This window comes from Neomonachus schauinslandi, chromosome 16 (assembly GCF_002201575.2).
Source record: "Neomonachus schauinslandi chromosome 16, ASM220157v2, whole genome shotgun sequence".
Lineage (NCBI taxonomy): Eukaryota > Metazoa > Chordata > Mammalia > Carnivora > Phocidae > Neomonachus > Neomonachus schauinslandi.
The window spans coordinates 12,181,896-12,194,975 of NC_058418.1; the positions used below are offsets into that span (position 1 = coordinate 12,181,896).

Sequence of the window (13,080 nt, forward strand, 5' to 3'; positions counted from 1 at the left end):
AAAAAAAAAAAAATCTTAAAAAAAAAAAAAAAGAAAAACCTAAAAGTCGAGCTGCAGGGGCAGGTGGATGGCAGTGTGCTCAGCAGCGTGGTGGACTGCCCACTGTGTCATTCCCTCCAGTTTGCTGCATGTTGGAAAACTGTCATAAGATGTTGGGGGCGGGGGGAATGTCCTTTACTATTAGAAATGCATGTTCAATGATTTTCTGGAATTTGCTTTTTTTTTTTTTAAGATTTATTTATTTTTAGAGAGAGAGTGAGAGCACCTGAGTGGGGGGAGGAGCAGAGGGAGACGGACAAGCAGACTCCATGCTGACCTTAGAGCCCGATGCGGGGGCTCGATCTCACGACCCTGAGATCATGACCTGATCCAAAACCAAGAGGCGACGCTTAACTGACTGAGCCACCCAGGTGCCCCTGGGATTTGCTTTAAAACAAAAACAGGGGCGCCTGGCCGGCTTAGTGGGCGGAGCGTGCGACCGTTGATCTCGGGGTTTTGAGTTTGAGCCCCACGTTAGGTGGAGAGATTACTTAAAAATAAAAGCTAAAAAAATAAAATAAAAACAATTATGAGAGTGATAGCAGAAATGAAACTGGCAGAAAGTTGACAGGCTATGGAATGCGGCCAGGTGATGGGCACAGGGGTTCACTGTACTAGGCTCTCTACTTTTCCATGCTTGAAAACTTCCTTACTAGGTAATTGACAAATAAAAAGATGTGTCTGCTTTCCTTGTGGAGCGAAGGCAGGAGGAAAAGAGCCTGTGGAAGACGCAGAGCTGGGTTAGGAATCGTGCTCCAGCAGTTTCAGATTGGGAGAGTTCCTAGGGCCTGGATCAGGAGCGTCACCTGCAGGCTTTCTCTGGGTGGGCACCCTGCTCCCCCTCCCCAGCCCACCCCAGGCCCGCAGCTCTGCCGACTACCTTCTCCCTGCCCACACCCCCCTCTCCACATCAGCCTCACCGGAAGTGAGGCCCAGCACAGGCCCCCCTCCCCCCACCTCCACATCTGGTACTGATGTCAACAGCCAGGGCGGGCGGGGGCCCTGATTTTTAGCTCCCGCCCAGCCTCGAGGGAGGGGCGGACCCCCCATCCCCACCCCTTAACTCACAATGACAGACACTGTCACAGGCACACCAGGCCCTGCCATGGGCCAGACCAGGGGCCAGAAATGAGCTTTTACTGCAAAATGGGGACCTGCGAGTCACAAGGACGTCAGAGCTGGCCTCTTGCCTGACACAGGGAGTTGGAATGAGGTCCCTCCTTGGTCATCTAGCCCCTTCCACCAGGTCTAACTGGGACTTGAGGACGGGAGGTGGGTCAGTGTGTATGTGGGTGGGGGGCAGGCTGGGGAGACTTGTAACACGGTTACATAAGCAGGAGGGGGAGGTGTTTTTCTGATCAGAGGGTCCCCGTGTGTCCAAGTTTACTTGGTTCCCAGGGCTGTGTGCACAATTGCACGCTGGACGTATATTTATATTTGGGAGAATTTGAGGATCAAGGTGCTTGGAAAGGGTTGTCCTTGAGGGCTGAAGGCCTGGAGGAGCCTGGGGCTGTGCCCTCCCCTTTCCCCAGGAATGGTGTGTCTCACTGCGAGGATATTTGGGAGTGGGACGGTGTCATGTGTGGGCTGGCTGTGTGGTTCGGTGGTTGGGGGCATGCGGACGGCGATGGTCACGTGCTGCACGAGAGAGGCCACGTTGGGGCTGAAGACAGGGACGGTCTCTCTGTGCGGGGACATGACCCAGAAAGGGGCATGTTCACCTCTGCACCAGGCTCCCAGAATTGGCAGGTGGCTGGATGAAGAGGGCTCGTGGGCCCTGAACACAGTGGCTGTTTCCGTGGCTTGTGAAGGAAGGGGCCGAACTCCCACACGTGGGTTGTGAACCCAGGGGGGCTGTGTTGTGTACGGGATGGTGTGTTATCTGGGCCCGTGATCGTGATTCCAGACGAGCTAAATCTGTGCCTCCCAGAAAGCCTGTGTGGCAGAGCTGCCTCGTGGCCCTCGTGGCTGCATGAGGTACGTGGCTGCGTGTCTCAACAGCTGCCTGGGCTGAGTGAGCGGGGCCCTGGGGACATGTCGGCCCAGCGTCTGCGTGACCGACTCTAGAACAGCTACAGGTGTGTGAGTGTGGCTGCTGGCTCTGGAGACACAACCATGTGCACGCCCACCTCCATGAGGAGGCCACCCCCTCCCACGGCTCCCTCCCTCCTTCATCTGGTGCACACAGGTGGGGAGGTTAGTGGGGCTGGACTTGCAGATGGAAGGCTGGGGGGATGTTGAAAAAGCCGCTGACAGCTGGCTGGATGCTCAGGGCCCCCGGCGGGCAGGGGCTCTCCAGGGAGAAGGCCTGCAGGATGGTGGTGAGAAGGAGGAATAGTTCTGCCTGAGCCAGGCCCTCTCCGAGGCAGACACGCTTACCTGGAGGGAACAGGGAGATGGGACTGGGTCAGCCCTCCTCACACCCAGGCGTGGGGATGGACTGGCAGGTGAACAAGGACCGGCCCAGCAGGTACCTAAGGAGAAGGGCAAGAATGCCTCCTGCTTCTGGAACCGTCCGTCCGCATCTAGGAATCGGTCTGGATTGAATTCGTGTGGCTGACCGAAGACCTCAGGATCATGCAGGACAGAGCCAAGGAGGGGGAAGACCTCAATGCCCTGAGGGGGAGCAATAATAAGATTACAAATATTCTTCCCTACGTAGGCCCGAGGGCAGAACACAAGAGGGACATCAGTTCACAAAGCACCACGGCATCCGCAGGCATCCGCAGGCATCCACGTATTTCAAGGGCATATTACGGGCCAGGCACTTTATTAAGCATTTCCTATATACTCTCTGTTATGCAATAGGCACATGTTTCTTGCTCTCTCTCTCTCTCTCTCACACACACAAATATGCCCTCAAACTCACTAAATCTTTTTAACAGGTCTATGAAGCCATTTCTAACATGATTCCCATTTGAAAGGTGGGAAAACTGAGGTCCCCCAAACTTACACAACTTGCCCAACGTAGCATCTGGACCCGGGAGGGGGCTAGTTCTTTTTACATGTTGTTTTTATTTTTTATTTTTTTAAAGATTTTATTTATTTATTTGACAGAGAGAGACAGCGAGAGAGGGAACACAAGCAGGGGAAGTGGGAGAGGCAGAAGCAGGCTTCCCGCCAAGCAGGGAGCCCGATGCGGGGCTCCATCCCAGGACCCTGGGATCATGACCTGAGCCGAAGACAGACGCTTAACGACTGAGCCACCCAGGCGCCCCTACATGTTGTTTTTAAACTGTGTTGTGATCCATCTGTGGCTGTCCTAAGCCACATGGCCTGGGTCCAGCTCTTTCTCACTGGGCTCTTCCAGAGGTAAAGCCAAGGGTGGGTAGGTGAGGGCTGTCCGTGAAGGCTTCCCAGCCCGGGTCCCTGAGTGGCAGCCGAGATCAGTGACTGTGATCCCAGGGCTGTTCAGTGGAGGAGATGCGAGGGAGAGGGACCTCGTTTGCCAGGGACTATGGCTAGCAGGGTCTGAGCTGGGAAGGGGAGGGGGGGCTCCAGAAGACAGGGTCATGCTACGGCTATTAAAATAAGGCAGACAGCTGTGGCTAAAGCATAAGCCCTGGGTGTAAATCCTGCCTCTACCATTGTAGGCTGGGTGACCCCGGCAAGTCTTCTCAGCCTTCAAGGCCAGTTTCCTCATCTATAAATTGGGCATGATAATAGTGTAGGATTGCTCCAAAGATTAAACAAGGTACTATGTTCGTGAAGCATTTAGAATAATACCTGGTGGAGAGCAAGTGCTCAAGTCATTGATGCCCGTGGTTCTGTAATCATTATCAAAAGTGGCGACAGTCACTGAGTTAGCAATGGTTGCCGCTGCCAGGATAGGGGAACCCGGGGGGAACCGCCAGCTCCCTGCACCCAGAGCTGAGGTGGTGTTTTGCAAGCATTATCTCGCAGGTTCCTTGAGATCCCAAGTTAATACTCTTACTGTTCCCGATTTAGAAGAGGGGTAGAGGGAGATGCAGGGGGTGAAGTGATTTGCCCAAGGTCCCAGCGAGGAAACACCAGGACCAGATCATAACCGCTAAGGGGTCTGATTCTACAACGAAGCTCAAGGAGGGAGCCGCTTGCGGGAAGGCACTTGGGGTTTCCGGGCGGACATCGCCCCCTGGTGGTGCTGGCGATGAGTTGCTCTCTAATGGATGGCAGGAGCGGGGGGCGGGGCGGAAAGAAGGGAGAGAAGGAAGGGGACTCATTTGATTTTGAGACTCCTTCTGCCCTCAGTTCTCAAATTGCTTCGCTGTGTGTCACCTGTCAACCCTGGCATGTGATTGTCCCAGCCACCTTGGAAGGAGGTAGAATTAGGATATCCGTTGGACAGATGGGGAAAGTGAGGGCCAGAGACAGAGTCAAAGGCAGGAGAAGGGCACACAGAAAGAAAGACAGAGGGACAGAGGTGCAGAGAGAGGGACACGGAGAAAGAGGAGATGTCAGAGAGGAGAGATAGAGACCAATAATCAGAAAAAGTCAGACACCCAGCCACAGACTCAGGCGGGAGGCGGAGACAGCCGCTGGGTGTGGCCAAGGGCAGGCCCACCTGGGGCAGGGTGCACCCTCGGAAGCAGGTGGTCCTCGAGAGGGCGCGGGGCACTCCCATGGGCACCAGAGCCAGCAGCCGCTGCACCTCGTGCAGAACGGTGTCCGTGTAGGGGAGGTGGGCTCGGTCCCCCGGGCCCGGTGCACCGCCGGCCCCCAGCTCCCGGGTCAGTTCCTCCCTCACAAGCTCTGCACCCAGGAAGAGGGAGACGGGAGGGAGGTCAGAGGTGGGGTGGGGGCCCTGCGACTCTACTCTGGGAACCTGCATCTTCTCAAAGTGGCAGTGGCTGGGGGGGGGGTGCTGGCAGGTGGGGAGGAGTCGTCCTCCCAGGCTTCGCTGAGCTTGGGTCCCTGATGTCCCTTGTGCTGGGTGCATTCCCACAGCACTCCTGTGAGGTGGGTACCATTATCCATCCCCATTTCCCAGATGAGGAAACTGAGGCCCAGAGAACTGGTCACAGTGGGCTCCATTCCCCGCCGAGGCCACCAGACCCTAAGCCCCATCTTCCAGGTCAGCCCACCCCACTGGCTTGACAGCATTTAATGCAGTTGCCTGACCCCAAAATCCTGGGCTTCCCTGGAGCTCAAGCCCCGCGCTGCCTCTCAGCCAGATACCCTCCTGCAGCTTCACTTCCTGCCTGGGCCCTGATGACCCCAGCTTTTTTTTTTTTTTTTTTTTTTTAAGTAATCTCTACACCCAATGTGGGGCTCAGAGTCACAACCCCGGGATCAGAGTCACATGCTTGATCAACTGAGCCAGCCAGGTGTCCTCCCCCTTTTAAGAAAACTCTATCCCCAACATGCTGCTGGAACCCAGGACCCTGAGAGCAAGTTCCCCAGTTTGTTATCTCCAGTCCTGAACTAGGGGTCTTGTGGTCTCCTGGATGCCTCCCTGCAGGTGGCCCCAGGCTCTTCACACTTGTCCCAAACTGGCCTCTGTGTCTCCCCTGAAACAGCTCCTCATTCCTTCTGTCCCCATCTCAGGGTGGCCCCATGGTCCCCCCCCCCACCCCATCCCCCTGTCTCCTGGGCCTCCCGGGTCATGCTCTACTTGCCCACCTGGTCCCTCTTCCCTCCCCACACTTGGCCCCGGACTGTCCTCTCCTGCCCAGGTCCCTATCCCGTCCTCTTCCCTGGGCTCCTGGCATCCTCTTGCACACCTTACCTCTTTCAGCCCAAAGGATTTTTCTAAAATGCCAATTTGACCCTGCCCTCCCCTGCTCAGCATCCTTCCATGGCTCCCCGTTGCTCAGGATCAGGCATACAAGGTACCACCAAGGTGACAAGGCCCTGAGAGGTCTCCTGCCCCATTTCTCACTTCACTGAGCCTCACACTGCCACCAGCCACCCCCCAACTTCTCACTCTTCAGACACCCCCGATGCCGGGCTCATTCTCGCTTCCAGGCTCTGGCTCAGGCTCTCCTTTCTCCTGAACATTCTCCTCTTGAGCCCTCGTTTCTGTCCCCAGGGCTGGCTGGTGCAAAAGCCTCCTACCTTGGACCTGAGGGTACTTCAGCAGAAGCAAGAGGGTGTAGCGGACAGTGGTGCTGACCGTGACCATCCCGGCGAACAGCAGATAAATGGCTGTTATCAGCAAGTTCTTGTCAGTCAATTCTGTGCTTGGGTCCTGCTCCTCCTGGGAGAAACCAGGCAGAGGGGCTCAGAGAACTCAGGCTGCAGGGAATAATAGAGGCCCAGCCCAGCCACACCTGGGGTGCGACACAGCAAGTTCAAGCTTTATCAGGGGGTTTGTATAAATGTTTGGGCAAGCGGGGAAGTGGACTCTTGATATTAGTTCTCTTTGGCTGCAATGTTTTTGAAAATGAAAGAGCATGGCCACTATAAAAAACAAACAGAGAATGACATGTGGTTAGGATGTGGACAAACGGGAGCTCTGTCCCCATCGGTGAGGCTGTCATATGGTGCAGCTGCTATGGAGAATGGTATTAGGTCCCTTAACAAATTAAACTAGAATTACCATACGATCCAGCAATTCCATTTCTGGACATGTCCCCCAACAAGCGGGAAGCAAGGTCTCAAAGGGGTATCTGTACACCCACGTTCCCAGCAGCGTTATTCACAACGGCCAAGGCGCCCCAAGGGTCCACTGATGGATGAATGGATAAGCCATTTCATGTAGCGGAATAAGGATTCAGCCTTAAAAAGGAAGGAAATGCCGTCACCCACTATGACACGGATGGACCTTGAGGACATCACGCTAAGTGAAATAAGCCAGTTGCAAAAGGATAAATACTGTAGGATTCCACTTATATGGGGTCCCGAGAGTTGGAAAACTCATAGAGACAGACAGGTGGTTGCCAGGGGCTGGGGAGGGGGACTGGGGAGCTGTTATTTAACAAGTCAAGTTTCAGTTTGAGCAGATGAAAAAAGTTCTGGAGATCGTCTACACAACAGACAGATTCCCAGCTATACCTGAGTAGGGGCTGGCCAGGCCACCAGCCCCGTTCAGGAGGCCCCCCCCAAGCCTGACCTTCCCCTACCTTTGCCATCTTCAGCAGGAAGGCATCCACAATGTCACATAGGGGGGGGCTGAGGTGTCCAGGCTCTCCTTGTGTGGCTGCACCTGCTGGACAGTGGAAGGTGGCCAGGATGCTCAAGTGGCCCAGGAGCTGTGTGGGGGGGTCCGGCAGGGCTTCAGGAGCCGGGAGAACATCTCACAGGTCTGCGGAGAGAAGGGCAGCTGTTCCCATGGGGCCTGGCCCTGCACCAGCGTGGAGGGGTGCTCTGGGGGTTACCTGGAAAAGGTGGCTGGACAGGGGTCCCGCCCACTTAACTGGCCCCACGGGGAGCTGACCCCCAGCATGGTGTCACCAGCCGCCCGGACCACGGCCTGGAACTCATCGTCGTAGGGGAAGCAGAGGCCGAAGGTGAGGGAGCAGATGATGTTGGAGGTGGCCTGAGCCAGCAAAGGGCCGTCCTGAGGGGGAGAAGGCTGGGGGGAGGGCCGTGCTGGAGTGGCATTGAGCGAGACAGACAGGGAAAGAAAGACAGACAGAGAAACAGACGGCAAGGGGGAAAGAGACAGACAGACAGGGAGAGACAGAGAAACACACATGGAAAGAGAGACAGACCGGGAAAGACTGGGCAAAAGATAGATAGGGAGAGAGACAAGGAGAGAGGCAAAGACAGAGACAGGCTTTCACAGGAGAGGAAAACAGAAGAATAGAGAAAGAAATGAAGCAGGAAGAGTGAAGTGACAGTACTGGGGACACAGAGTTCCCTGGGGAGACAGGAGGACAGAGACGGAAGGTAGAGGAGGAGCCAGAGGTGCGGGTGAACAGAGCCCTCAGCCCAGCCCCGGACTCCGCCCACTCAGGCACGCCGCAGGGGACCCCAGGCTCACCCCACCCTGCTGACCTTCCATCCCCCCGGGATGTCTCCACCAGACCCTGAGCTTCCGCCTGGATCAGCTCCTCGCCTTCTCGATTTCCCGTGCCCAGGTCCCGCAGGGCCAGCAGGGTGAATCTCCGCAGCTGCCGCCACCGTTCCCCGTTGGAGAAGAAAACCCCTGTGCAGAAGGCGAGACTCAAGGAGGGACTGGCCCCTCTCCCCATTCCCCAGGACTACTCCCTCCCTCCCAGCGAGGTGCCAGAGAGGGACTCTGCAGGCCCTGTGCTGAGTCCATTCCAGCCTAGCTCAGGGTTGAGGACTCAGTAGGTGCTCCATAAATGCCTAACCTTGGGGCAGAGGGTGACATTTTCCTGAGAAGCTGGTAACTGGGATTATCCAGGCTCCCTCTGTTCTGTGATGAACCCGGATGAGTGAAGACTTCTTCCTTCCTTCCTTCATCCATCCATCCATCTCCCTCCCTCCCTGCTTCCCTTCCTCCTTCCTCCCTCCCTCCTTCCTCTCCTCCTTCCTTCCTCCCTCCCTCTCTCCCTCCTTCCTTCCTCTCCTCCTTCCTTCCTCCTTCCTTCCTCCCTCCCTCCCTCCCTCCTTCCCAACATTTACAGAGTACTATTGGGTTCCCTGCCCCATGTCATTTGGAAGCTGAACCGGGAGAGAGGAGGATGGAACTGACATTTTTCTCCTTTAGCTAAGGGTCTGCTCTGGACAAAACGTTGCTTCTCTGAGCCCAGGGTCTCACATGTACAATGCTGGCCCCTCGGGGTCTCCTGGAAGCCTCCTCCAGGGTGTCCCCTGCCCACCCTCCCACCATGTCCCAAACTGGCCTCAGTAGCTCTCTTCCTTCCTATCTCAGCCCACTGGCCCCTGGCCCCTGGCCAGAGCCCTGGATGCCTCTTCCAACCACCCCCTCCCTTCCCCACACCCCCAGCCCCAGAACAGCACAGTCCCCTCCCTGGGCTCCCGCACAGCGACCCGAGGATCCTTCTAGCTCTGACTTACTTCTTCCCTGCTTCCATCTATAGCCTCCAGAAAATCCCAAAGCTGAGCACTCTGGTGTGACTCAGGCCCTGCATGACCCATTTCTCCAGCTTTGTTACTCATCCTGCTACAATTGCATTAGCCTCTCACTTCCTCAGTGGTTTCAGGATCCCCCCCCACTCACCTCTCCATACTTGATGAACTAACTCCATTCATCCTCAGGTCTCACTGCAATTGTCACCTCCTCCGAGAAGCCTTCCTTGATTCCTCCCTGTCTCCCTCCCCTCCCCTGACCTGGGCCAGTACAGTTCCCCCGTGTCCTGCTCTGAGCGCTGTACCTCTCATTTTAGAATTCTATTCCCCCCCTCCAGTCCCATGACACATCCATCTCTCCTATGGTATGACAGGACACCACATCTGTCTCGGTCACCTCTGTGTCCCCAGTAACCACTGTGGGGGCAGGCATGATAAAAATTTGTCAACTGAACGAATGAATGCTTCTTCTCTCCCCTCCATGGTTTTTTAACTCCTCTGCCTGAAACACCCTTCCGCTCATCCTAGGAGTCATTGCCCAGGCAACCCGTACCGTCTTTCAAGACTTCCTGGACATCTCCCACCGAACAGGCTGGGTCAGACACGTCCTCTGGTCCCAGCAGTTCAGGACTTCCCCTAGCCTGGCCCTGACCCTTCTGCCTTCCCCATCCTAGCCTGGTGATAGGTCTTTCTCCCCACTGGCCAACAAGCTCGGGGTCATGGCTGGGTCCCGACAGGGGCCCCAACACTAGGCTTCTACTTTCAGGCTTAGCAGAGAATAGTTTCTACACATTAAGTGGTCCCACCCATTCCCAGTGCCTAGAAAGCTCTCCCTGTCCCTCCCAGGCCTGGGGGCTTCACCTGGAGCAGCGAGAACACCACGACACCTCACCCAGGCCTCATTGAATCCTCAGGATGACTCTATGTAATAAACATTATTATGACCCCATTTGATGGATGGGGAAAACAGGCCCAGAGACACTAAGCCATGCACAAAAGTCACACCGGTCAGCGGTGGCAGGCTCTGAGCGAAGGAGCCAGCAGTCCCCAGCTCTGCTCATGACTCTCCATGGCTGTCAAAGGTCCCGTCCAGCGTTGCCAACATCCCCCATCCACTGAACTCCTCAGCCTGACCTCCCAGGGCCTCCTGCACAGCCTCGTGCCCGACCAGGACCACCACGCGCCGCCAGGGTCCCAGGTACACGGTGAACACTGGTCCGTACTTCTTACTCAACTGGGGGCAGGGAGGGAGAAGGGGAGCATGCTGTACGGCAGGCTATTGCCTCTTTCAGTCTAGGTGTCCCCATCATGGCCCCGCCACTGGATGAGGCACCTAAGAGGAACCCCTCCCCCCGCCCCCAGACAGAAATAACCCCTTTGGGAGGTTCAATTCTCTTTTTGCACCAGGCTCCCAGTTCCCTTCCCCATAGAGTCCCCAACCCCTTACCTCCTACAGAGCCCCAAGTTCGGACCCTGGGACAACCAAGAACCACCCCTAACCCCCAGCTCAGATATATGGCTGCAAAAATGGGCAGCTGAGACTTTGGCCTCTCCCAGTTCCTCAGCTCTTCCCCCACCCCAAAACCAGCCACGCTTTTCTATCACTCTGCTAAACCCTCAAGTTCTGGAGCAGCTACTGCTGGGCACCTGCCCCATCTTTCCCCAAGACCCCCACCCCCTTCCCCATGTCCTGAAGTCCCCCAGACTCCTTTCGACAGAGAACCTCTGGCCTCTTCCTGCCCCTCCTGCCCCAAAGGTTAGAACTCAGCCTTCCTTTCTGCCTTCTTTCCCTGCTGCCCCCGGGGACTTCTAGCTCCCTCCTAGCTGAGCTCCACAGAACTCCGGTGCCCGGATTCTGCAGACATATACCTGAAACCCTCCAGCCAAGCCTCCCCCTCCTGCCAGCGACCCCTCCCGCTTTTCTTCTCTGCCCCTCCCCAGCTACCTCTCCCCGGGAGATAAACCCCCCAGCATCCCAGCATTCGCTTCTCTTCTGCGAGAGGGCTCCTGCCTCTGGCTTTAATCCCCTCCTTCCATCACCTGCCCCAGGTTCTGTGGGCCCCTCTGCCCGGTACCCCTGCCACCGGATCCTGCTTCCTTCCCTGTTCTCATCCTCTCCAGGATTCCGCGGGCAGAAGTCTCTGCCCCTCCTAGCCCGAGTCTAGCACACCAGGGTCCTCTCTCCCCAGACCCCCTACCCCCACCCCGTTCCACTGGACCTTCTCAGCTCTGGAGTCCTGCTCCCGCCCCACCCCAGAACGCCCCAGCCCCTCTGCCCTTGCACTCTTGGCCCGCCTCCCCTAGGATACCCCAGGGCCTCTGGGCCCTGGAGCTCCGCTTTCTCTCCCCGGGCATCCCCCGCGCCCGCCCGGCCCTGCCCCCCGCCCCCCGCCCCAGCACAGGGCGTCCCCGCGGCCCCTCACCCGCAAGAGCCCCGAGTACAGCGCCCCGGGCCGAAGCTGCAGGAGTTTCACCAGCAGCGGCAGCGGCAGCGGCGTGGCCCGGGGGGCAAGTGGCCTCGGGTCCGGGGCAGCGCCAGCTTCAGCACCAAGAACAGCCGCAGCACCAGCAGCCCCGTCCAGGTGCCGGCAGCCCTCGTCGCCGCGGGTCGGCTCCTCCGCGCGGTTCCCAGACGCTCCACGCTTATGGGCGGGTCGGGGCCGGGAGCCCGGCGGCTCCTTCTGGACGAAATCTGGCGGAGGGGAGGTGGGCGGGGCTGCCAGCCCCTCCCGCTACCTACAGGCAGGATTATATCCCCGCCGCCGGATTTCTTTCCTGCAGACCACCGCGGCTGCCTGCTTGGGAACCGGCTGTGGCTCCGCTGTCTACCGGATCACCCAGGTTCGGGGGGCGGAGACAGCGCCTGGGGCCCCAGGTAGGGCGTGAGCACACTGGAGGAACCTGGAAGCCGGAGACTTTGCCTCCAGGAGGCCACACCCCGTGCCTGGAGCGGTGACCCGGCGCCGCCCTCCCCAGCTCCCACCTCCCTGCTCACGGTTGTCGGGGTGTGAGTTGGGCGTGTGCGCGTCTTGGAGCCAATTTCCTCCAGCATCCTTCATCCTCGCCATGAACTAGGAGGAGGACTTGACCTTTAACAAGAAAGAATCTGAGGTTCAGGGAGATAAATCGGTTGGCTCCGGGCCACAGAGCTGGGATTTGAACTCGGGCCATGCCGAATGATTGAATCATTCCTTCACTTAGCAGTTTCCTGTAGTGGGTGGGAACATGATGTCTGAAGCCAGACTGCTTGAGTTCACGGCCTAGCTTCTGTGTGCCTCTGTTAACTCTTGTAAAATGGGGATAGTTTTCAGGATTAATGGGTTCATGTGCAAACAACTTCAAACAGGGCCAGGTGCGTAGATAATGAGTTATCAAGTAAATGTTAGCGAATATTCTCTCAACTAGTCGTTATGGAGGTCCAACTATAAACAAGATTGTCTAGGCCTGGAGATGCAGGTATGAGTAAGAGAGATGGGCCCTGCCTTCCCTGAGCTCATATTGACATGCAAATGAAGTCATAAATTAAGATAATCTCAAGTTGTTCAAAGGTTTGCCAGGGCAACGAGCTCTGTTGAGGAAGACAGTTACAATGTCAGGTCCATGCTGTTTGGTACAAAGCTCTAGCCCCAGTGTCTAGAGCAGTGCTGGGCACACAGTAGGTGCTCAGTAAATGTTTGTTGCATCGAAGATTGAGTGTACGAGATGAAGTCAGCGGGGAGGTATGCAGGGACCTGGAAAACAATCAGCATTGTATTTCTCCTGCAAAAGCAAGCAGGTGCCGGAGTGTTCAGCAGAATAGTTAGTTTCCTTTCTACTTTCATTAAACATTTTATTATGAAAACTTTCAAACATACAGTAGACACCACCTAGATTCCACCAATAACATGTTACTATCCTTGCTGTGTTGCTTACCTATTCATCTTGCCGCATCCATCCATATTATTATTATTATTATTTGGATGCATTTTAGACAGTTGCAGACGCCAGGACACTTCACTCTTAAGCACAACAGCATGCATCATTTGCTAGAGTTCAATATTTGTTTACAGGGCATTTCCCCCCACCCCAGGTAAATTTACATATGGTGAAATGCACAAATCTTAAGTGTGTTTAAGATGC

General features: G+C 56.3%; 1 protein-coding gene across 1 annotated transcript; it reads right to left on the reverse strand.

Annotated features, from left to right (window-relative positions):
* Positions 1 to 2,236: 2,236 nt before the first annotated feature.
* Positions 2,237 to 12,013, reverse strand: LOC110590190 (cytochrome P450 2S1). The gene is given in 13 exon segments (XM_021700945.1): positions 2,237 to 2,418; positions 2,514 to 2,655; positions 4,583 to 4,770; positions 6,076 to 6,217; positions 7,083 to 7,118; positions 7,121 to 7,165; positions 7,261 to 7,264; positions 7,338 to 7,519; positions 7,956 to 8,127; positions 10,026 to 10,195; positions 11,385 to 11,456; positions 11,459 to 11,653; positions 11,957 to 12,013. Coding segments are annotated over 13 exon segments (1,587 nt in total).
* Positions 12,014 to 13,080: the final 1,067 nt, after the last annotated feature.